Genomic DNA, 26,215 nt, shown 5'->3' on the forward strand with positions numbered 1-26,215 from the left:
CCTCTCACGGCGGCACCAGCCCCGTTTAAACCTCGAGCAGCAAACCCTGGAAGTTAACGGGACGCGTTAGCCCCGCAGCGCTGTGGAAATAAAGCCCAGCACGTCCTCTTGCCAGAAAACTAGCCACTGCCAAGTTTATTCACACCTCAAAACAAAACAAATCCCCGACTCTTTAGATCCACCCTAACTCTATACAGATGTAACGCACACAGAGCTGAAGGGAGCGATGGTTCAATATTTTATTGAAAGGAGGTGCTGTATGTGCTATTTTTAGTGAATCAATGATGAAAATTTTTGTACCTCAAGTGTCCTTTGTAGCTATTTATTTATTCACCCTATAAGCAAACTCTTCAGTCCTTCTGTCAAGGAACTGATTTCATAATTAAGCTTTTGCAATAAACTATTTTACACCAAAGTAAGTACATACACAAAGTATAACGCGAAAGGAAATTGAGGAAGTTAATATACAACCAAGGCAGTGCCATATAAAGACAGTTCCAAGAGAGAGCTTAGGTGCTGTAAGCAATGTATGTTGGGATATCCAGCACTAACGCGGTATCTTTATATGGCATTGCAAACATACTTCACAAGAAAAATGTACTTGCTGACAACAAAAACAGCTGAAACAAATGAGTCAGTAAAGAACCCTCTGGTCAATAGAAGCTGCATTCTGCAAACAGTAACATAATCTTTATAATCAGATTTCTGAGAGAAGACTACCTCCCCACATCCAAGTCTCTAGAAAGAAAGATACCCAGCAAGTATCACTGTGGATTGAACTGTACTCAAAAAAGCACTACCACATTTGCCCTCAAATATTTCAAACCCGTTGATCCCAGACCTGTAATGACACCTAAACAGAGTTGTCAATTACTTAAGAAGTTTTGGCACAGTGAGAGTAGGAACTGTAATTTCTTTAAAAATTGGCACATAGTTTGGATTGGGTTGGCTTGGACCTTGATCCAAAGTCTCAATGATAGTCTGCTTCATATCTCTGCTGGCATCTCCCCTCACTGTCAGCAAAGCTGCAATATGGTCATCCCTGACAAAGAAAAAAAGATGAAAGATGGCATTAGCTTTTGCAGAAGTAAGATTTTGTCACAAATATCACAGTTCGCAATCCTTTCAAGTAGTTTCCGTGAAGATTTCTAATACTTGAACGGATCTTTAGTCACCAACAACTGCCTTTTCCAGCTCAATATAAAGCAATATTTTGGCTGCTCTTAGGACTCTGAGATGCATTTTATCCTCACAAAACACAGAATGGAAGTATTCTCATTATTCCTTTGCTGTCCCAATGAGTACTTAAAATACACGTACCTCCTAGTCCAAGACATGTACATTCTCTATTAGCATTAATTTAAAAAGTGGCTATATTCTAAAATATGAATAACACATATCACACATTGTTTTAAAATTATCCCAAGGTTACAGAGAAACTATGATATTATCCATTTATTTTTTATTTTGAAGGCAAAGAGAATTACCTGATATCTGGGTATTTACTGACTAAAGTTGAAACTTCCAAATAGAGCAGTGAAGGATCAGTTAGTTTGATAACCTCTGCAATAGCTTCAATGATATCACAAAGTCCTTCAGTGTCCTCTCCAGATCCCTACAAGATGAAAAGTAACAAACAACAAAATAACTAAAACAAAAGCAACCCCCCAATATCTATAAACAATCATTATTATTTCGTCTGTCAATGATGTTCATTTCTCTAAACAACTGAATTTTCAGGCATTACAAAAAAATATTTACAAATCATCACATTTAGTCTCTTCTGTTTCACTGTTCTTCCTTGTCCAGAGACCTACCCCCAAAATATCAGTTAAAAAAAAAAAGCCCCCTAGTTTTTTAGGCTTTTTCCTTCTCTGCACTCTTTCTACATTTTGATCGTCTGTTGGCCCTAAGGGGTTTCCTCCAGATTCCCACTCCTTCTGTGGTTAAGATTCAGTATTAATTTTAGGCATATCTTTTAAGTTTCTCAGTCCCCTTCTTTGCCCTTTTCTACTTCTCCTGCCCTTTAGATGGGGTCAACATACTTGTCTTGTTGATTCTAAACAAAACACTCTGCATGCTGCTTAGGTAATAATTACCAGTTTGATGTAGTATCTGCCTTTCCTCAGACAGGAAAAACAAGGTCCAATTCTAGTTTCTTACCAGACAACTGCTTCGTTCTTTCACTTTCTCAGAATTCAGGGTACCCGCCTCTGTGAGGCCATTCAGATATTGCCGCTGCCAAGAGCTGTTTAAACACACCAAAGTCGAAACCGGTGCTCGGGAACTTCAGCAGCAGTCCTGTGTGTGTTCAGAAACTGCGTCCACGCCCTCAGCTGGCACTCTTGGCATTCACTAGTCACCCACATTAGACACATGGAGATCTAACTTTAGCTGTTTTCCCCAAACACTAAATGCCTGTGCTTTAATTCATCAGGTTAACAGCGTTACTCAAAGCAAATACTTACAGCTGCAAGCTTCTTAAACAGAAATCTGAACTGTTCTGCCTCTTTGATCATTTTTTCTGCACCCTCTTTTCTCTCTTCTGCATTCTTGAAAGATATACGTTTTAACATGATTGCTCTGATGTATTCCACAACCACTCTTCGATGGGCCTCAACAGTCATTGTCTGAAAGAAAAAGGTGGTGGTTGATGCAAGTGATGCCTGCAAACATACCTGTTTTTTTTTTTTTAGTTTTTAAGCAATGATTAGGCTTTGAAACATGTATTTGTACTTTATCACCAGTCTCCAGTTTTTGCTAATACTATACACTTTGAATGTCTTTAGATTTTCACGATGCTAACAAGTGAAAATCTGTCCTCCTTGCTTGAGAAGGATGTGCCAATTAACAGAAAGAAAAAAATAAAACCAAGGTATCCAAATTATTTTAGAGGAGCATGGGCATATCCAAAGATAGAGGAACATATGTGAAGTGACTGGATGACCAGTCATAAAACAGATCTGTGCTTGGCCTTACAGCATAGCTTTTTGTCAAGGAATGAGCTGCCATCACAGAGGCTTTTGCTAGAGAACTCCAATACACTGGATAAAGCATTGCCTATCTGACCTGTGCTACCTGTACTCTGGAGTCAAGTCTGGTAAGAAGTCAGGAGAGGGTGGACTCATGGAATCTGCAGGCCATACCAATCACTTTCTCAGATCTTCCTTTAATTGCTTTGCTGTTCTCAACTTGTCTTTTTATAGCAAATAGCTCTACTGGTGACTAAGAGAAGCATCTGTTACTTGTGTAAGGCCGATGCGGAGGCCCAGAAATAAACCAAAAAAAAGCCAAAACACTATCAGCTTTTCATCAACTGTAAACTGAGTGCTTAAATCCCACATTTTTAAAAAAGAGAAACAAACAAAAAAACTAATAATAGTGGGAAAAGTTACTTATGATTAAGAAGCCCGCACAGCAGGTAGTCACAAACTTTTAAATCATATTTTTATTAGTATATAACGTGCTTTAGATTCGATCAATATCTGCTTTCAGTTGTAGTCAACACTTTGGAGAAAAGTTTCAGAAAGGAAAAAACAAAAGGCAACAACAGACTACTTAGTATTGGAAGCCACGGCCTCACTCAGGACATAGAAAATGTGATTTCAAGTCCTACACTCAAAACCATGCAAAAATACCACAAATATGCCCCTTACTCAAGTTCACTGGTTGTACAGGGATGACTTCTCTTGTATTTGTGGAAATTATGCTAATTAAACAGAGGAAAATTAACACCACAGAATATACTGTGGAAGACTAACATGCATGTGCACCATTCCACTGAAAAAGTGAAGAACAGCTCTATTACAACACAAAAAAAAAACAACACTCAAGAAGTGTGATAGCGCAACAGAGTGATAAGGCATTCTCTTTGCACATGATGAGAACAGCAAAGCAGAATGAACGTAAAATCCAAATCTTCCCTGTTAGAAAAGGCTATGTTACCCACTGGGATATACTCTCTTCTCAGGTGCTCTGTTTGTATGGCTTTTAAAAATTGTATTTTCAGAACATGATTAACCGATATTATTTTAAAACCAGAATAAAAAGCTACCCAATGCTGGGGGAATACAAGCGTGCCCCATCCAGTGCTAGAATATATGGTGTCTTGTGTGGGAAAATTCTTTGTGCTGAGGTACAATGGAATAGCAGGTGTGATAAATGCTAAAAGATGTTTGTCATTTTCTTCTCATAAGGTGCCAATAAATGCTATGTGATGAAAACACACATGATCTCTGATATTGGCATTAAGGACTGAAGAAACCCATCTCAAGCACTATTACCTCACAGCAACAGAACAGTCCTGGAGAAGAAAACTGTTCCATGGTTCCATTTTGAGACTATCTTAAAAGCACTCCTAAGAGTTTCTTCAAAGACTTAATGTAAATTCTGATCTTGCTAACTTCAAATATTTCCTAAATCTTTGGGAATCATTTAAGACATGCTATCTTAACTGTGTACAAGTTTACTTAATAATTTACTTAAAAATTATTCTACTTAAACTAAGTAGAATAACACTAAAAGATAAAAAAGGATAATAAGGATAGTAGAAAAATCCACAGATCCCTTGACAAGCCACAGAAAAAAAGTTAAAAAACCTAACCTAGGACATTATGCTGCAGTAACAGCATTTTAAACGTTATGCATTTGTTAAAATTTATGTTGCCAATTTAGCTCTGCCTTATTGCACATATTAAAACTAGAAATTACAGACTGTGCAGTTATAAAAAATAATTACAGGCCAACAAAGCTAGTTTCTGAACAGTTAATTTTATCTGTCTACAGACATCTAACATGAGCTAGAAAAATACAAGCTGGTAAGAATACAATCTAATAATATGCCAATGAATTTTCTGGACTAAATCCTGTAACTCTGATTTCTCTCTGAAAATATTATGTGACTGAATGAAATAGCAATGCTAGATTCAGACTTCTGCAATATGATAATGAACATTATTTTTTCCAGTGATGAATCAATTCATAATTCCCATTTGTTCCAATTCTATATTCCATACAGTGTTCATGAATTCAAAACCAACAGGATATTCAGAGTATACTAGCAAAGTACCATGGAATATTTTGCACCTACCTTTTTATAAGGCTTTTTTATTTTTGCAAAGTCATTGAAATAATCCTCTACAGTGACACAAATAGTTCCGACAGCATTAGACCCCATCAACCACTTCTTTGTCATCAGCTCATTGAGATGGGTCTGAGAAAAATAACAATTATAATTGATGAGAACACATTTTTGACACTTTTAATCACATCGGTGCAATTTAAAAAATGTAGGAGACAGTTTTAAGTGTTACGTATTTTTGAATTATTATTCCTTCAGCAGGAATAAACAGTGCAGAAAAATGATGCGATAAGGTTGTCAGAATGATAGCTGCCATAGAGTGTGCTACCCCAGCATAACACCAGTTGGGTATGGAAACCAAGTGAGCTAACCTCAGCATGTTTCATATGAGTTTTCCAAAATCCTTTAGGATGTTCTCTATTTAAACTTCTACGCTGAATAAAATAAGGTGCAAGAACAAAACTGGCTTAAGAGCTGAAAATTCTGATTTTAAATGAGGCACCCTTAAATTGTTGCAGTAATGAAATGTCATGCTTGTTCTCTTGAACTACTACTGGCTAGTCAGTTGTTCCTCTCTGATGGTGTCACAAACTTCTTGTGTCTATACCAAACCTGGCAGCCTACATGCCTTGAACCTTTCCCAGAACTGCACAAATGTAATTCCAGTATTCTCAGCATCTACATACCTATCTTGCTTTGTTATCCCCTGTGGAAAAATCCTTTGTGTATTAAAGCACTGTATAAATGCTAATAGTGACATGAAGATTGAGGTTAAATAATTTCAAAGAATGGCCATTGGAATAGAGTGTCTCCTCATAATCAATTTACATAGTTAAAAATGAAATAAAGGTTCCTCCCCATACTCCCAACATTTTTTTTTTTTTAAACTATAAAAAGTTTTTTTTTTCCCCCTGTGGGATTCTATATAAGCCGCCAGAATTCCCAAACAGGAAAATTTACCAGTCAGAAATCGTCAATCTTTATAGTTAATTAAACAATCTTAATTCTTTTCCCTATTGAACCCATACAAAGATAATTTATTATCAGAAGTTTCCCAAATAATTCGTAAAACACAGCTATGCAAGTATTACTCTAAGTACACTCTACTAAAAAATACTCACTATTATTAAACACCTGTCTGAAATCATCTTATGAAATGTAACTAAAACACCTTTCAGTCTTCTACACTCAAACCAAAAAAATAAAGTATTACCAAAGTTCCTTGGCATTCTGCTAGCACACCAACCACATAAAATATGTTTAGCAATCAAGAGGCTTCAAAACTAGTTCATTCCTGAATTATTTTCCCTATAAAGTAACGCTCTTTGTTGTTGTTGCTGCTTTTTTTGTTTGTTTTCTTTTGTTGTTGACTTATTTATTTTTGAGGAAAAAAGTTCCAACCTCTAAATCCATGAAGACTTCATCTAGCAGGCTAGAGCATCCTTCTTTGGCAATGATGTCTAAAATCGCATCCATGCTTGCATGACTGCTTGACAATGTGTCCTCCAGTTCAACTTTCAAGTATTTCCTTTTCAGACTGATAATAGATTCTCTGTGACAAATAACAAGGCCTTTCATCATCCACTGAAGAAGATGCACAATTGCATTGCTACTAAATTTTCTGAGTACATGCACAGAAATAGACATACTAGTCTTATTTTTGCAAGGGAAATTAATGTTTGCTGCTTGCTTTGGAAGCCTTAGTCAGCTTCAGTATGATTTTCCAGTGATCACACTAAACTTCTTGTACGTTGGTTAAAAAAACCCTACTGCTGATAGTAGACTTCAGAATGGCAGCAGAGAAAGATGAACATGAGATCGGATTGCTGAAATCTGAAACCTATTAAAGATTTTTCTTGTTTTGAAACATGAGCAATGAAGATTTCTTTCTCCTGTTTTAATATTCTGAATAAAGCAACCTATACCCTTAGTTTCCTCCATTTAAGTCCACCTTGATCACACTGCTTGAAGGTGAACTGTGAACGTAAGACGTAAGATAACGTAATAAACGTAAGATAAGAAGGCAGGCCCCAGACAAATTGAAACGGATTTCTGAAATTCTGAAAGCTGAGTGGATTTTCACAGGTGAGGGGTAACAGTTTGCCTTGCCAACAGAAGTATACAGCATCTGCTTCCTAAAACATATTTAAACCTATTGGTTTTATTTAGTCAGCTGAACTATTTTAACTGAAACCCTTTTTGTATATAGAATAAGAGAAAGTCCTGGGGACATGTAGTATTACAAATTAAATATCAATATTTATTTTTCCACAATACAGCAAGAAAATGCAGACTTACTTAAAAGTTTGACAATTGTTGATGACTGCAATCATGTATTGAACATAGCATTGTGGATACTGACGATTTTTAAGGTGTTCTTCTTTATATAACTGTGCTTCATCTTTGTACCTGCAACATACACAAGGAATGTCATAAAACACAGAAATCTATAATAACTAAGTACACACGGTAGGACCATAAGAGCCTGACAAGTAATTAGAAGTATTTTATAAGGGGGTGATTGGTGACAGCCAACATACCTTTACTAAGGGCAGATCATGCCTGACATGGTGGCCTTCTACAATGGGGTTACAGCATTGGTGGATAGGGGAAGAGCAACTGATGTCATCTACCTGGACTTGTGCAAGGCATTTGACACTGTCCCCCAGGATATCCTCATCTCTAAATTGGTGAGACATGGATTTGACAAATGGACCACTGAGTGGGTAAGGAATTGGCTGGACAGTCACACTCCAAGAGTTGCTGTCAATGGCTCAGTGTCCAGGTGGAGATCAGTGATGAGTGGTGTTCCTCAGGGGTCAGTATTGGGACCAGCACTATTTAACATCTTTGTTGGTGACATGGACAGTGGGATCGAGTGCATCCTCAGCAAGTTTGCCGATGACATCAAGCTGTGTGGTGCGGTCGACATGCTGGAGGGAAGGGATGGCATCCAGAGGGACCTGCACATGCCTGAGAGAACCTCAAGAGATTCAGCAAGGTCAAGTGCAAGGTCCTGTACCTGGGAAGGAGCAATCCCAAGCACAAATATAGGCTAGGTGGAAAATGGATTGAGAGCAGGCCCTGAGGAGAAGGACCTGGGGGGGCTGGTTAATTAGAAGCTCAACATGAGCTGGCAATGTGCGCTTGCAGCCCAGAAAGCCAACCGTATCCCGGGCTGCATCAAAAGAAGCGCAGCCAGCAGGGCGAGGGAGGTGATTCTCCTCCTCTGCTCTGCTCTCCTGAGACCCCACCTGGAGTCCTGCGTTCAGCTCTGGGGCCCCAAGAACAAGAAGGACATGGACGTATTAGAACAAGTCCAGAGGAGGGCCACAAAGATGATTGAGGGCTGGAGCACCCCTCCTATGAAGACGGGCTGAGAGAGTTGGGGTTGTTCAGCCTGGAGAACAGAAGGCTCCGGGGAGACCTGATAGCAGCCTTCCAGTACCTGAAGGGGGCCTGCAGGAAAGCTGGGGAAGGACTCTGTGTCAGGGACTTAGTGACAGGACAAGGGGGGATGGCTTTAAACTAAAAGAGGGTAGGTTTAGACTATATATAAGGAGGAAATTGTTTGCTATGAGGGTGGCGAGGCACTGGCACAGGATGCTCACACGATGTTTGGTGTCTCTGTTCCAGGTGGAATACAACCAAGGAGGGATTTTCTCTCTTCCTTACAAGAAAGGATTACCGAATTGAAATATAAAAAGAGGAAGCGACTCCAAAAATTAGAGCCATTTGCAAAGAGGAACTGAAAGTTTCGGTCATCAGCACAAAATAAGTTCTTTGGGGAAAGAAGGAAAAATGCAAAACAAAAAAAAAAAAGAAAGCAGAAGAAAGAAAAGCTAGCTTGGCTTGTAAAGAGAAAGAAATGAAGAAACATCTACAGGAAAACCAAAGAGCAAAGAAGCAGAATAAAGTACTTATATTTTAAAAATAATTTTACCTGGTTAGAAATGAATTCATTTGTTGAAGACATAAAAGGAGTACCTTTGTTTTCAAATCTTCGCTTATTTGTGCAGCTACCTGAAGATTCTGCTCAAACATCTACACACAAAAAAAAGAAGTCTAGTTGTCAACATAGGCCTCTCAGTGGTAAATAAAAGACAGCACAGTCACTATCACCAACTCTACATATGCTTTTTTATTTTTTAAATAAAAAAAGAAGCCCAGGCAACTACTGCTGCTGACTAAAACAATATCCTTCCATCAATGTAATTAATAAAATCTTGACAAACGTTAGCGTATGCTACAGTTTGTTCTGATACTGAAAACAGAGGCATTCTTTCTTCAGAAAAGGAAAGAAGGATGTGCTTAATATTTCTAGTTCAGTAGGAATTTGGTTTTATACTGGGTCAGAGTTCTTGGGTCAGCTCCTGCAGCTAGTAATAACTACCCTTGTAAGTACAGCTCCATTACTTTCCCCTATATATGAAACTACTAAGTCTGTATTAGTCAAGCAGAAGAGATCCCTAAGCTTTACTAAACAACTAGGCATAAGATACAGGTGACTGCATTTGAGATAAGGGTACTGGCAAGAAAGGGTACAAAGCCAGGTAAAAATATGAGTTGCCTTTATGCTGAAATCACAGAGTCACAGAATGGTTTGGGTTGGAAGAGACCCCAAAGACCTCCAGTTCCAACCCCCCTGCCATGGGCAGGGACACCTCCCACTAGAGCAGGTTGCTCAAAACCCCATCCAACCTGGCCTTGAGATAAATTTGAAAGATTCACAATTACATAAATCTCAACATTGCACCCCTTGACAGCACTGGTATGTAACATCAGAGCTGATCAGCCACCAGTTTTCTTTGACATCACACACTTTCTGAAAAAGATTACATGATGTCAACATTGGTGCTAATATAAATGTGAAAGAACGTGGCAAAAATCCAAGTCTAAAAACAAGAAGTATATTCCTTGGGAAATGAATGCAAGAAGAGCTCATCTTTATTTCATTGAAGCTGACTAATGTAATATTTGTAAACAGAAGCTAGGAAATGAGCATAAACAGCTGATATTTTTCTGGTTGATAAAGATCAGTTTAAAAACATTCCCACCAGAGCGGTGCAGTTTTGTTTTGTGTGAGATTTTAAGGTCTTAGAACTAGCGTTACCTTTTCTGTTTTGAAGACCACTAACAATTTGGACAGGCATTAATGTTAACTGAAGTAGTGTTTAAACAGCAGCATTTCTAATCTTTAACAGAACTTATCTTTTCAGTATTAACGTGTTTGTACAACTAATAATTTATAGGAACAAATACATGCTAAACTATCTCAATGCCACATTAACAAGTGATATTCCAATAACTTAGAAATATTTCATATGGTAGATTTCTATTACAAATTTGCACGAAGGGAGCTAAATAAAAACAGTTAACCAAATACAGGTATCAGCTAAATAGGCTGGGCAAAATAGGTTCCTAATTTAGATTAAAAAAAGAACTAAGCCTCTAAGTATTTAAATGAAAAAGACAAACACTTCAAAAGAAAAAGCCCTCCACCTAACAACTCTACAGGAAAAAAACTGTACTTCAATAGACTTAAAAACAATGGCATTCCAAACAGTTTGGCTTTCTGCTCCCTGCCTCCACCCCAAATCCATGTTCTACTTCTGTAGTTTTTTTCTAGAATAACCAAGTTCTCTTATACCTGAAAAACGATTGCTGGGAGTGTAGTTTGATAGTACCCATCTTGATCTGCTTCTGGTTCGGTTTCTTTTACCCAATCTTTTTTATCTGTCTCCAGTGCTTTCCGTAGCCAGCCGATGATGTTAGACTACATTAAACAAAGCAACCAAGAAAGAGCAAAGATTCTTTAATCTCACACGACAATAAAAACAAAACAAAACACTACAGTATTTGGAATAGCAGCCATAGTGACAAAGCGGCACAGCAGCAAGTAACAAGATGTGATGGGTATCAAGTCCAAATGGTTGCTGTTGCTGCAAGTGTTTTAGTAGCTACCACATTCAAGTAGCTGCAAACCTCCCTCCTCTTGGCAGAGCTCCTAGGCTTAGGAGGAATTCCACAGAACAATACAAGAATACAAGCCAGTCCAAAGTTCCACTTACCCCAATATCCAGTCTCAGAGGCAACCAGGACTGAATCATTACAGAAATATACATTTAAAAGTCTGACAGTCACGTACCAATCCCTTTGCCACGTAGTTGACCAATTTCCAGTGACTTGTTTGTCAAGCAACATGCAGTGTCACCTGTCCCAAGCAAGATGCTGTGCCTGTATATTTGAGATGCGCTTTAAACAGCATCCACAAAAGGCAATTCTGATTGTGCTGTTGACAGGCGTGAAAGGAAAAAGGCTGCCAAACATACCCCATGAAAATCCTGACTACGTTTAAAAGATCACATCGCTGTCAGATGTTGGCATAGTTACTACAGGGACCAAGCAGCATTCAGCAGCTTTTAAGTCTAGTCATACCTTAACTACTGGCACTGTGAATTCATGTCTAAGTATCAACACCGCAGTTCCTTCCTTTCTAATAAAATACGGTTAATATGGTCTGTAAAGCATAATTCTTTGAAATTTCATGATCTACATCCATAAAGGCATCTGATTATAAATAAAATAGTACACAGTATATGAAAATTTATAAAAGTAATGGTATCAAGTTCACATATATCATACTAGTTTTCTCTGATGCAAGAACAGCTCGTTAAGCACGGAGGCACAGCTGTCCATCCATATGAAGGTACCTTTGAACTATTACTTACAGTAAGTGTTGACATGTACTTGCTGAGAAGCTGATCTACTACATCTTGTGAAATCAAAAGATTCAGAGAATTTACGTCCACTTCAGGAGATAGTTCTGAATTTCCCATCATCTCTGTACTGAGATTAAAAACAGAACACAAAAACACCACAACACTGCAGATTAGTAAAGAAACGTGAGATGAAATTTAAAACTATACAGCTTTTTTGGTGTGATCACTGTAAGGGACAATTTTCCAGTATCTATACATTTCTTAATAATGCCAATAAGAATATTTACAAGGAATGTAAATAAAACTACATAAAAGAAAAAAATAGGATATTAAAAAAAGCTTTAGCCCACCATATAAGAACTAAAAAAACACGCTACAGAAATTTTAAATATTTAACCCTTTCATATATTTTTAACTTACTTTTATGTAGAAGTGATTGCTTCAGACTGAATAAAAGCCAACTTGTTCAATCTGCGGGTTCCTAATAGTGGATATCTGAATTTTCAGAGGTGATGACAGACAACTTAAACATTCTCTATTTTGGAATGGGAAAGACCAGTTCAAAGTATGAAAAACTCTGAGCAGAGTTTCTCAGAAGACTTTCTGTTGTACTACTTACATCCATATCAAAGCTAAAATGAATTCAAATAAAATCTACACCAATGCTGCTTGCATCGGTAGAGGATATACCTAACGTAAGAGGAGGAAACATCTTACAAACTAAATCAAAAGTGCACATCATTGGTACAGTATCGTAACAGCACTACTGGCTGTACTTGCAAAGGAGAATTCTTGTTTTTATAGGATTAGAGAGAGGCTGGAGCAACCCTCAGGAATATTTCAACAAGGATTATATAGAAATAATATACAGTGATATTTTTCATCTGGACGTTATAAGATTGTATAATGAATTGCTTGCATAACTAAAAGCAAAGGTATGCCAAAGCATAAATTAGCAAGAACCCTCAATACTGTGAGCTCAAAAAAAAACCACCAAAAAACAAAAAACAAAGCAAAACCACACTCAAGGTGTTTTATCAACAACTGGTGCAAATATATTCAATAACAACATCTTTTCACATTCCATTTCTAGTGTGCTTTTCAGAAGAAAGCCAGAAAGTTTACATTTGCAGTGGCAACTATAAAGAACAGTGATTAAGAAAAAAAAGTTTTTTCCCCTCTGAAGTGTTTAGTTTGCAAATTCAAATTGTTCTCTGGGGATATGCAGTGAGTCAGCACAGTGGTGCTTCCACATCACAAAGAACACTGAAGTCCTAAAATCCTACTACAGCTAACCACTAAAAACAAAACAAAAAAATGCCCTTGTCTTTGAAACCACAGAAGCTTGTGCAACTGCACACTTTATATTTGTAGTATCATCCTGATGCTGTAGGAAGAGAGACTGAAGGCATTAAAGAGGCTCAAGCTGCTCAGAAAGCTCAATTCCATTCTGCTGCTCTTCACAGAAAGAACACAAGGAATAGCAGAACCTGCTCCAGAGTCATTTGGGGGAAAAGTGAGAAGCTGGTTATGACATTGTGCAATATGAGAAAGTGTTTCCAACCTCATTGTGCCATCATTATCCCTACTTCACAAGGCCACAGGAACATTGAGCTTTTCTCGAAGCTTATCAACTGAAGCCCCAAAATAAAGACCACAGACTCCCACCTCCAGCCCCCAAAGACCAAAATTCTTGCTATACAAAACTCCTTTGCTGATTGTCACAACCAAGCACCTTGGGGAAGAAAGTGACAGACACCCTCTTGGAAGTGTCAGGAGGCTTCTAACTGTAGGGAAGAGTTAATCCCCATCAACAAGAAGTTTATAATTAAGTTGAAATTTCAACCAGAATTGGATTATCAGGAAACTAACACTTGAGAAAACTTCTATTCTGCCTTTCATGCCAGGCTCGCCACCAATCCTGCCCTTGTTAAAAAGGTACTCAGCCCAGGGGCACCATCCTGATACACAGCACCATTCCTTCTGTTCACTAAGGGGGCAATTGCTAACACTGTCTGTAGCAATGCTGGTGAACTCTCAGCAGTTTTATCAACACTTGATTAGCACCTGATGACATACTATGAATACAGGCATCAGGATCTTACACAACTTAGATTCTTCCCAAAACACAGAATAGAGCCTTGATGCCAAGCCAGTGTAGATTAAGGAACTGGAGTATTTTTCCAAGGCTTTCATTGACTTAAACATGAGAGACAAATACATCTAACACAATAAAACTGCATCCCACTCAAATATTAGTGGCTATTATTCCACGTGGAGGATCAGCTATTTCTTAGCTACAAACAGAATATGGTTCTAAAAACAGCTTCTGAGACATGCTCTGATAAAGTAGAACACGATTATTTTAAATCCTTGCCTTACAAAAATTGTAAAGAGAAGTTATGAATAGTTTTCTTACAAATTCGTTACATGGAAGAAACCCTGAATGCTTCTCTTTATTGGTCACTATTTTCTCAGCTTTGAGATGCGGTTTTAACATACAAGTTTGCATGTCCCCTCTAGTGTTCAACTACATTTACTAGAAGTAGAGAAAGATTAGAAAGAACAAAACTATTTTCCCCCCATACAATGTTCCATAGCAGTAAACAAGGAATGGAACAGGGATTTTCTATTTGTCATACAAGGAAAAAGAAGGTTAAACAGAAGTTACAGAAGTTTTCACGAAGTCATATGGGCCACTCTCCTTCACAGTTTATTATAAACATATCCTTAAAGAGATTTGTTTAATGCACTGTTAAGAGACGTCCAGCAGCTGAGATGTGGTAAGCTCTGCAACTGTCCTGCTTGAGTGCTTCAGCTTTCCCACTCACAGGCCTGAGCTGATTCCACCACCCACTACAGACGTACAAGAGAGCCAATTGTTATCGTCTTTATAATAATCCCTTGTACTCTAAAGGAACACAATTACTGTACTGCCCTCTCCTCTTGGGCTTTTCTATTAGAAAAGCGCGAAATTCAAACCCTTGATTTTTTCCTGAGGCATCTCCTTAGTTTCCATCACAGGTGTTAGGTAAGAAGGCATCCTCAGATACCCTGTACCATACCCACTCCTCTATTTTACTTCCTTTCCCAGATTCTGCCATCAGGAGCTATGAGCCACATCACTTGCTTTTGCAGGAATGATCTCTTTTTGATTTATTTGCTTGGTAAATAACAACATTGTTGTCCTTCCTACTCAGGAATACATGGAGTAAGAGTTTTTGCTAATGGGTTAGACAATTCAAAGTTATTTGCTCTACTTTCTGGGGAAAGGGCAGAAGGGTAACTTTAAGACCAAAACCAGTCAGCCTAGGCCATAAATGAAGAACCTGGGAGCAGGATTTCTGCCCAGACCATACCCCCCTAGGCAGAGGAAGTCCTATATTTCTGATTTTTCATTTATTGTTGAGTTACTCCTCTGACCTTCTATTAACTATGAGAAAAGGCCAATGGACTTAGCTACTTTATCTTATCAGTAGCTGTATCCTTATCAATAGCTGCATCCCTCATTTACCCTGCACGTGTATATAGGCATGCGCTAAGGAATGCTCCTGAGCGGTCCCTGCAGGGAAGAAAAGCAGGAGAACGTCACAGTGCAGAGCAAAGCACAAAGATCTACACACAAAACATCTTCAAGATGGTTATAAAAATTCTGTGGAATGGGGTCATTTCCAAATTATTTGCTATATGGTGTCATACCCTAAACCTATCAAGTGTTGCAATAGGGAGATGGAACAATTGAAGACAGCACAAACACACGCTGCAGACTCCGGGTCAACGCCAGCTATTAAGGACAGGATTACAGTCACAAAGCACAGAAAAGCTAGCATTACTTTTTCCCAAATAAATCAGTTGCCCTAGTAACTATGCGTCAGCAAAAATTAAACAGTTGCCATTTGAGCTGTTTCTACCTAGAAAATGGTAAGACAAACCAAGTGCTTAAGTTATCCCCAACAAATCACACCACTCAAAACAAAACAAAGAGTTTAACAGTATCACCGGAGACAACCTACAGGCAGAAACTCTTCTAAGTAAACAAACTGGCACATGGTTCCCAGGCAAAACCCAGAGGAAGTTACTACATTCTTTCCATTTAACTGTCATGAAGCAACACTTAAACAGTCCCAACCTCTGCAAAGGAGAACAATAGAAAGTTAATAACCACACCACTTTACCGGGGCTGTGGCCAACAACAAATGTTTTGCTTCACATTCATGAACTCCTAGCCTCCTCTGTTCTTCCCAATACCTCACCAAAATGGCACACAAACACTTTTTTAGGCTGTCACTAGATTCAGGCAGGTCTATAACCGCATTAAAACCTCAAGTTTATAAAACAACTCAAGACCATGTATTAGAAAATCCAAAGAAGTTTGAAGGAGCACTTTCCAGAAAGCAAAAGGCATTAACAAATATCAACATATCAAGTTCCTTACTATCATTTTTCTGTTTTGTTTTTTTTTTCTTTTTCTAAATGGTTTTATCTTCTTACCTTCTTTATCTTTTATTCCATTAATAGACATACAATTATTAGCACACAGCCTGTATTTTGTATGCTTACTCTCAACTTTTGCTAACGGGTTGAGATAAATGGGACCTTACCTTTTGTAAGTATTTAAAACCCAGGTTAGAAGGCTAACAATCTCATTGGCCTCCAGATCCTCTGCAGCAAGCTCTTGCATGCGGGTAGACAAAGCCTGATGGTACATGCTTAGCAATCTTTTGAAAATGTCATAATGTGGGGGAAAACATTGATCCAGTAGGGTTTTAGCCACTAGCAGGTCATCAAGGACGTATTTACGTATGATTTCTAGATGGCGCACGAGCCACATTTTGTCAGATTCTCTAGTATCTGCTTGCGTGCCTTCAATTCGTGTGCTCACAGTTCTTTCCAAAATGTTGAACATTTTTTCTTTCCACTTCTTTGGTCTGCCAGGAGGTATAAACCCAGTTTGTTTTTTCCGGTCTAACATACGCCTGTCAATTTTCTCCTCCCTTTCAATTATCCTAACAACAGAAACAAGCAAGGTTGGATCTCGACGGACCGTGACAAGAGACCTCTGAACCACCATCCACAGTTGCTTGGCCAGCTCCTCAGAAAGTTTCTGCATATCCCCAAAGTACGTGTGGATGAGGTTCATGTCATGCGTGTTTTTGCTGTCCATGCGATACTGCTCGTACATCAGGTTATCACGAGAACACTCCAAATCCATCAGTTTTCGATGCGCTTGCAGAAGTTCCCCTCGCTCAATCAGATCTTGGGTCTCCCTCACTATCTCTGGAACTGAAACAAATGCAAAAGAAGAAGATAAAAAGAGTATAACACAATTAAAATGAAAAAATAAACATGAGACATTAAGAGCACTAGGAAACAAACTGGAAAACAGATGCACCAATTGTTAAGGAATAATTTAAAGGGAATGATATTGAAATATTCAGAAACTGCTAGCGAACACTACGTATCTTCATTATTATCTACAATGCTTCATTCTGAACGGTGGCTGAACAAAGTTCATTGACAACAGAACATAATTCCCTTTCTCTCCCTCTCTCCCCTTTAAAAAAAATCCATGAAAGTCTACCACAAACCAAATTGCGGTACTTGGGCCCCCAGCACAAGAAGGACATGGAGGCATTAGAACAAATCCAGAGGAGGGCCACAAAGACGATCAAGCAGCTGGAGCACCTCTCCTATGAAGACAGGCTGAGGGAATTGGGGTTGTTCAGCCTGGAGAAGAGAAGGCTTCTGGGAGACTGTATAGCGGCCTTCCAGCACCTAAAGGGGACCTACAAGGACAGCTCGGGAGGGACTCTGTGTCAGGGAGTGTAGGAATAGAACAAGAAGTAACAGCTTTAAACTAAGAGACGGTAGGGAGAAATTCTGTGCTATGAGGGTGGTGAGGCACTGGCACAGGCTGCCCAGAGAAGCTGTGGATGCCCCATCCCTGGAGGTGCTCAAGGCCAGGCTGGATGGGGCTTTGGGCAACCTGGTTCGGTTGGAGGTGTCCCTGCCCATGGCAGGGGGGTTGGAATTAGATAATCTTTAAGCTCCCTTTCCACCCAAAACACTCTGTGATTCTATGACAGTAGCTTTCTTATACATGAAAGGCTTTTAACTTATCTGAATCGCTTACCCTATTGAACCTGAGGCTGCATATATACAATTAATATTGACTTTTATGTCCTTCTTGAAGGATGGTTTTTGCTTGCCTAAGGCATGAAGGAAGAATAGGGATAATTACCTAAACTACTAAATTATTTGTAAGATTTTTTTATTACTATATTCAGTATTTAAGGAGTAATACAGAAGAGGATTAGGATTCTGTGGCAAAAAAAAATGAAAATCCCTGCAGGAATAAAAATCGACAATCAAAAAATGGTTCACTAAGACAGTTACAAGTAAACATTAATTGTGGTGAAAAAATTTATAATAAAAAACATTTGTTTTACCCAGAGCAAAGTTATCACCAACTATACTGTGTAACAACCTCGAGGGAAACAATTTACACTCAAAGCCTCTCAGGATACCAGAAAAGAAAAGGCTTGTCGTCTCAGTTGCACTCACCAGTGTAAAATAAAATAATACTGCCTTCAGAAATTCGTATTGGAGCATACAAAAATTTGTTCTTCGCTAGATGTTTCATGTAAATAGAAACAGAACTCTTTTTCTTTCTATCACACCCTCTATCCAAGTTTTGTAGTGTAGCAGTTAGATGACCTTTGTAGAGAGACTAAACAAACCATCCTGGTACGAATGGGAAACAACAGTTCTTTACAGGTGCATTTTGAAAAACTACTAACGGGGGAAAAAGGAGAGAAAAGACTAATTTTTTCCTATAAAATCAACGGGGTATGACTGATTTAGCCCCCATTACAGTGGTAAAATTCTTAAAACAACTTACAAGCAGAAAAGCTCTGGCAAGGAATTCACCCCAATTCATGATGGAATGGAACGTACACCAAAAAGGCTGCATGGAACGACAGAGCTAATCCCACTTTATTTATCTTTATAGTATCCATTATATTGCATCAACCCTATTCAATTTTGCAAACTGCTAGCTGTGCAGCATTGCCTTCCATGTGTAGTTTCCTTATGCATCATATGGTTTCTGTGACTGTACTGCCCGATTCAGAAGCAAGGACTGTGCACAGTTGAAACCGAACTTCAGGTAGCTCATAGGTAGGCTTGTAACATTAATGGAGAATTTCTGCTTGACATTCTGCAGTTGCTTGCAAAATTATTCACTTCCTAAAATCATTTGGGACTATTTTTACTCAACAGTCTTGCTGTGGGTACCCAGAATACTGGCAACATTTCACATCTTTCTGAATTTTCTTTCTGTACATGCTGCTTGCTTAGCTCAACCTTATGCAGTAAAAACGTTATTTCTGCTACTGACTGCTAGCAAGAAATTTTCTTTGTGACTTCTGTTTGATAATGAGAGGCCAGACTGGAACTTTTTTGATTTGACATATATTAAACGGTTAAAAGTAACTTTTCTGAACCTATCTAGGTGATGCTTCCTTAATTTTTCGTTCCCAATTAGGTTTAAAGTTTCCCACATTACTTGATAACCCTACAGCTGTTAGTACCACTTTGAAACGCTTTCATCATGTGATAGATTATATAAAGAACATTAGATTACCTGAAAAGATGTTTTTGAGATTCTCTACAGCAGCTGCCAGTTGGCTATGTTGCACTACAGCATCCTTAACATCCTTGAGGTTTTCGATGGTGTTGATGCTCTGTCTCCAGTCTTTATTGACATCTATCAAAGACTGCTGGATGTCCTTTACGTCATTCAGTGCATTGTGCAGTTGACTTAAACCTGTCCGGACTCCATCTAACTGCGACTGGATTGCTGCCTTAAATGTAAACAAAAAGAAAGACAAAAAAGAACTCTTACATTAACCACTAAATATTATAGGTTCTGTATTTTCAACATTTCTCAGAAATTTTTATCTACATATCAGTACCTAACATTTTCCAGAAAAAAACAACTGGAAAGGCAATATTACAGCTTATTAGAAACATGTAATTTTGTGTTAATGTGTGCACATGCTTTTTTTTTTTTAAATAAAAGTTTCTAAGGAGCTAGATACAACTGCTTTACCTACAAAGCTGCAACAGGAGCTTAGGAACTTAGGAAGATAGACTTACAAAGACGATGACCTATCTTAAATCAGGAACATGGGAAGGGAGAATCAGGTTTCTTCATGCTTCCTTTATGAGTTCATTTCAAAAGGGGATATCAGAAGAAAGCTGATGCAGAGTTTTCCCCAGGATGTTTTGCATGCACAGATTCACAAAGCATTTTATTAAAGCAATTATGATTTTTTGACCTACAACTGAAAAGGTTCTAAAAAAAATTATTCTTCACTAAACAAGTGTTCTAAAAAACCCTTCCTGCCTGTGGTGACAGAACTGCAGAAAAATCAGAAATAATTCAGCCAAAACAAACAAAAACCCCCAAACCCCTACCAAGCTGCATAAAGCTTCGTCAATGTAAAACAAACAGACTGACAAGCCAACTACTCGATTACTATAGCATAAAGTGAGGTTTTTGACATGGGTATCTCTTGTGACAGGTAGCACTTGAAATAATGACTCTTCAAATGGGCTGTTAGTCCAGAATGCCATTTCACAGTGCTGACATATTACAGAAGGTGTATTATAAAGCATATCTGTGCAAAAGAAATCAGATCACATCTTATTTTCAGAAACATGCAACTAAAATGAGATTAGGCAAATAGAAAATGAAACTGGAAATAACAGACTTCAAAGACAAGCCAAAAGCTAGACATTGGTGAATGCTCAGTTGCCGATCTCAAGAACTTGAAGAAACTTTGTAAAAAGAAACACGGCAGGGACAGTTTAGCTAAGCTCTGCACGTATTTTTTGCCATACTTCTAAGGTCAAAAAGCCTGAGCAGTCATGGGATTTTTTGTCTGATAGTAGAAGCCAAAGAGGAAATCCTGGTAACTATGAGCAACATTTATTGTGTTTTAAATGTACTCAGAAAGTCCCAGAAAAATGCAGTGATTCTTAAGCCACAATTTCAAAATACAATATGCAGATTTTCCTGATAAAAATGTATTTTCTGTCAAACTTGGAACAATTTAGCAGTGGTGAGGCATCTTTATTTTATCTGTCTAAAGAACTGCTGCATTAACAATTATTTCCCCTACAGTAACTGAGATAATTAGGTTACCGAAATACTATGTGGTATTCAGACAACGAGGGACGACAACACAATCTCCTGAGGCTGACCATATCTTAAAAAATACATGACCATTAAACATTCAGTACTTCTGACTCAACTCTTCCATTTATTCTGAGGCAAATCTTCCAAGTGTTCTAATTCTTACCTATTTAACTTCTGCAGAAATTTGATTATGTTAAACAGAAATCACTAATCTTGGACACTAACTCAAGCAGCCAAAGTAATTTCTAACAACAGACATCCACCCAAATGCCCAGTTTGTCTCTTAATATTGGGGATGATGGGTGATGGGGAGTGAGGGATACAGACTTTGCTTCCTAGAATGCATATTCATCTTCTATTGGACTGACCGCTTTTTTACAGAACTGGTACCCTGGCTGCCTGGTCTCCTTAGAGGTCTGTGGTTCAAATTCATAGCTGCACAGCACCTAGGAACCAAAAAGCATGTTTATACTCAGGAAAACTCATGACTTATGAACTCTCCTGGCGCACATATCCAGTATTTCTTCAGGGTGAGAAATACTTAACCTCTCCAAAACTTAACCTTTCCCATTTACTGAACAAGTGTGAAAACAAAGTTGGCTGTCAACACTCCTAACCTCTCATGGTCTGGAATAGAGACCAGGCAGCTCTTTGCTTACATTTGGACTGCATAGCACAGAAGGACCAGCCCTCAGTGCTAGCCATCTGTCATGTCAGAGTTCTGCTATCAATATTTAAAAATACTGCTTCACTAACCAACATCAGCCTCACACAAAGCAGATTAGTCGTACAAATTTCAAAGTCAGAAGAAACGCAGAGAGGGGATCTAAAAGCGCAAACAAGTGAATAACTGGAAGACAATGGAGAGACAGGAGTAGGGTAACCAACTGGAGGAGATGCTGGCTTTTTGTGCTGAACACCATTCCAGACCTCAGCTGCTTCACCTCTAAGAGTGAGGCACAGCTATTACCCTATCTTTCTACTCTTCCATCTGGATCGACTCGATCATTGCTATTCATGATCAAAAAGAAAATTTTCACGAAGAAAATTATGACAATGGTGAAAGCGTATCTAGTCAGAAAGAGCCACCATGTTCACACTAAAAGATTTACCAGGTGTTCATTCACATAGATGAAGCAGCTTAGATTTTTCAACAGTGATCCAACCTGAAAAGCCAGCAATTCCTACAGAAAGCGATCCTAATGACCACATCTTTTCATCTTCCCCATATTTCCATCTGTTACAGTAATTCTTATGGGGAAAAACTGCTGTACTATCCATTGCATCACAGCCATCACCTGTTTCAGGAGTGCTTCCTCCATAGACCTGAAATGAGCATTTTTGACCATCTGTAGATGACTGAAGTTAAAGCAACATAAGGAAAATTACAAGGAAACTTTCTCACTACAAAGTGGATTGAGGTATTTACAGAACTTAAAGTTATATGCAGTCATCTACTGTGACAACTGTGCTTATGTGCTATAAATAGATCACAGTACCATTGATCAATTATTAATGGATTTCACTATATGCCTCCTGCCTTAAATCTGAAAAATCCAAGTCATCAGGAGTACTTCTATACTAAAACCAAACAAAAATTCACATGTAATTTGCTAACTGATTTTTCCTTGTGAAAGACAACAGTCTCTTTTCTACTTCATGTAGACTTGCATGAAGAAACAAAACAGTTTTCAGATACACTAATTCTTGCTGAAATATAACACTAGATGCAATGTATACCAGCCAGTTTGATCTGGTAAAAAATAAAAATGTTCCCAAAGCACCTTTTTTTTTGGCTCTACTCCAATCATTGAATACAGTGGTCTAAGATAACTGCTGAGCACGTATGTGCTCGCATGTACACGTGTGAAGTGAGGGACAAGTCACATGGTCCAGTTGCACAAGAGACAAGATGAAGAATATCCTAAGTGACCCATTAACACACAATGAACCAAGAAGCTTTCACTTAAACCAAATTCTTAAAACGTCCAATCTACCTGCCCCCTGCCTTGTTCACTGGAATACACTCTTTGCTTGAAGAGTCTGAAAGCCTTCAATTCCTCTCATGTTCCTTTCAAAGAGTTTTTTTATTTTATAATCTTTAGGTAAATAAACTAGAATTATTTTTTTAAGCTGTTCTTCATCTAAAAAGCCTACTGGCACCCTGAATTTAACTGCTTATATTGAACTTCATGTTTGTTCTTTCTTTACTGTAAACGTAGTTATTGCTATTATGCCAAGAAGGAACACAGGCTATTTTCAGGACTGCGCTGCAGGCAGAAACATTCAAGAAGTTCTCTGATTTTTTTCCCCCCTGACCTTCAGGAAGGACTCAGCCTTTTCTCCTTCATTCACATCGCCACACGCTATCTACAAGATTTAGCTATCCGCCATAAACCCAAATAAAAGTCAGAGACTAAACATATTTTCAGCACTGATCTTGTTTCAGAGGCAATCCTTAGGTTTTATTACAAGCTCAATATTCAATCATTACAACAAAGGTTTACTGGCTGACAGGCTACACAGCAGAAGGTGACTTGCCTATGGACAACCCGTACAAGTTATAGGTCATAAGAACATCTGAAATGCTTGCTAATGCAAGCAGTTTTAGGATGCAAAGGTTTTGTTTCGTTTTGCACACAGAGCAAAAATTGAAGTCCGTGATTTAAAACTATCTGGATGAAAATGTAAAGGGAAAAAAAGAGAAGGAACACTCTTCCTGCACAGCGGACACTCAGATTTATCAAACTTCATACCTTGAGCCGAGCTTCTACTGAAGCCTTCTTACGAGCTTCCCTCCTGCGATACTGCTCCACTTTGTCCAGCTGATCAGGACGCTGAAGCATTCCTGCTACCCTCTGAACAGCTGTCGCAACTGCTTCCCTATCCGTTTCCTCCATTGCTGATTAGAATCTCAAAATGCCTTCATAATTTAACAGCACTGGAAAGAAAAGTAACATTTTTAGAACATACGCTTTCACTTGATGGATCATATCAAACTTAACTGGAGAAAAAACTTCAGCAATATGCCTGCAGCAGAATTTCTAGTGAAGTCAAGACATGCATGCAAACCACTATCAGACTTTAAAAGCTGAAAAGGTAAAATCTACTGGCTATCAAACTAGACCTGTTCACTCAAGATACTAATGCAATGCAAAAAGGATGCCAACCACCAAAAATGCAAGATCATGGCATCCACAGAACTCCAAGGAATGCATCTGGAATTCCCGATTCCTTCCAAATAGGAAAGAAGATGTTACATCTCGAGTCTTGGAATCAAACAGAACACTTCCAGGTTCTGAAGTTGTGACCACAGAGAGTACGCTTTCATGTCCATATTATTCCTTTAAAGTACCTAACTTTTAAGGCAGCCTGCAAGTACATCCCTTAATCTCAACAGATCCTCCATTCACGTCTGTATCTCTAATATCTTCACCAACCGCATGCATATGTATTTACTCCAGGACTACTTCTGCAGTGGGAACTCATGACCTACTTTACTTTCCCGGCTGTGCAATCATAGCTATCACCTCTCTACTGACGGCCTGTTTACCTCAAATGCTGTTTGTCTTCCTACTTCACATCTCAAGGCAGAGGATTTCTTCCTGCCACTCACACCTTAGAATTAATACCCCATTTTTGTTTAGCTCTATTTATTTCCATGCTATCATGACTTTATCAATAATTAAAAAGATAGTTATTCTAAAAGATGTTACTACTTTTTTTTTTTTTTTAACTTTACTAAAAAAGTTACTACAGAAAACGACACTGCGGTAGACAGCTTCATGGTGAACTACCACCATTATTAACAACTCTGGATATACAAAACAGAGTTACGACAGGTTTAACACACGCAGCCACTGCCCAGGCACACCAAGCAGCCCTCACGCAGAAAATTACAGCGCCCCAAAACCTCCCACGTGATTTTGTAGCAACTTGCTGAGGCGGACAGGCTGCCGCCCAGCCACCAACCGTGCCCACAGGAAGAGCAAACTTCGAGGAACCATGCCAGCTTCACACAGGGGCGGTTACCCCAAACCAGGCGTGCTTTCAGAGTGACTCGCTGCAGCAAGCGAGCAAAAGAGAGCCCAAAGTTGTCTTGGACAGGCTTCGGCAGCAAGCACACCCCAAATCCCCATGCACACACCCCCAAACACGTACCCCTAAGCATCCCCCAAGCACACCCCAAACATTCATCCAAGAACCTTGTAATCAACTCATAAACACCCCTCCAAGCACACACAGACCTCAAGCAACCTCAAAACACCCCCCTAATGCCCCCAAACATTCCTCCAAGCACCTGAGCAACCCCTAAACACCCCCCAAGCACTCCCCAAGCACCCCCTACGCACAGACCCCAAGCATCCCCCAAGTCCCCCATGCGCATACCCCCAATCACGCCAACCTAAACACCCCCCAAGCACCCCTCATGCTCAGACCCCAAGTAGACCCCCCCAAACACCCCAAAAGCACACACCAAGCCCCTCCCCACACTGCCCCAAACACACCCCAAACATTCCTCCAAGCACCCCTCAATCAACCCCTAAACACCCCCAAACACCCCCCAGGCACAGACCTCGAGCAACCTCCACACGCCCCTAAATACCCCCAAACCCACCCCAAAACACCCCCAAATATCCCTCAGAGCACCCAAGCACCCCCCAAACACACTCCCTAAGCACCCCCTATGCACAAACCCCAAGCACACCCCCCCAAAACACAAAACCCCCAATACCCAAGCACCCCCCATGCACAGATCCCAAGCAACCTCCACACACCCCCTAAATACCCCCAAGCCCACCCCAAAACACCCCAAACACTCCCCCGAGCACCCCCTAAACACACACCCCAAGCACCCTACGGACCCTAAGCACCCCCCAAGCACTCCCCAAGCACCCCTCACGCACAGACCCCAAACAACCCCTGAACACCCCTCACAGCCCCCTCAGCGCCCGCCCCCCCCCAACCGCCGCCCCGCAGCCGTTACCGGCCTCTGCCAGGCGCCCCCCTCCGCAGCCCGCCCCCACCCCTGGGCGCCGCGCTGACAGGCGCGCAGCGCGCGTGCGCGAGGCCGGCCGCGCAGGCGTCTCGGGAGGGGAAGTGGGGGGGGGGCGAGGGGAGCGAGGCGCGTGCGCGCTGCGCCGCCGCCACCTGTCGCCGGGGGCATGCGCGGCCCCGTGAGGTGGCGAGGGTTGAGGGGGGGCCGTC

The 26,215-nt window shown here is 39.7% G+C and overlaps 1 protein-coding gene across 5 annotated transcripts; it reads right to left on the reverse strand.

Moving 5' to 3' along the window:
- Nucleotides 1-225: 225 nt before the first annotated feature.
- Nucleotides 226-26,119, reverse strand: EXOC3 (exocyst complex component 3). Of its 5 annotated transcripts, XM_083826733.1 has the most exons (14): nt 25,995-26,042; nt 24,980-25,070; nt 23,764-23,948; nt 19,448-19,667; nt 16,404-17,085; nt 11,812-11,929; nt 10,731-10,856; nt 9,024-9,124; nt 7,379-7,489; nt 6,482-6,632; nt 5,090-5,212; nt 2,469-2,630; nt 1,488-1,615; nt 226-1,042 (listed from the first exon to the last, which is right to left on the reverse strand). In XM_083826733.1, the coding sequence occupies exons 3-14, from the start codon at nt 23,905-23,907 to the stop codon at nt 871-873; spliced, it is 2,238 nt and encodes a 745-aa protein (XP_083682859.1). In that variant the 5' UTR covers nt 23,908-23,948; nt 24,980-25,070; nt 25,995-26,042; the 3' UTR covers nt 226-870. The 5 variants fall into 5 exon arrangements, with proteins under 5 accessions (XP_083682859.1, XP_083682856.1, XP_083682860.1 ...); XM_083826730.1 differs by lacking the exon at nt 24,980-25,070 and having other exon boundaries at nt 25,995-26,119; XM_083826734.1 differs by lacking the exon at nt 24,980-25,070 and having other exon boundaries at nt 25,999-26,054.
- Nucleotides 26,120-26,215: the final 96 nt, after the last annotated feature.

The sequence above is a fragment of the Anser anser genome (genome assembly GCF_964211835.1).
Source record: "Anser anser genome assembly, chromosome: 2".
Taxonomy (NCBI): Eukaryota; Metazoa; Chordata; class Aves; order Anseriformes; family Anatidae; genus Anser; species Anser anser.

Excerpts from the sequence above, each read along its gene's own strand:
- EXOC3 (XM_083826730.1), bottom strand. The coding sequence starts at position 23,907 with ATGGAGGAAACGGATAGGGAAGCAGTTGCGACAGCTGTTCAGAGGGTA. Across the intron at positions 17,086-19,447 it reads TCTCAAAAACATCTTTTCAG|TTCCAGAGATAGTGAGGGAG; the intron begins GTAATCTAATGT and ends CATTTGTTTCAG. Across the intron at positions 2,631-5,089 it reads TAAAAAAGCCTTATAAAAAG|ACAATGACTGTTGAGGCCCA; the intron begins GTAGGTGCAAAA and ends TTTTTCTTTCAG.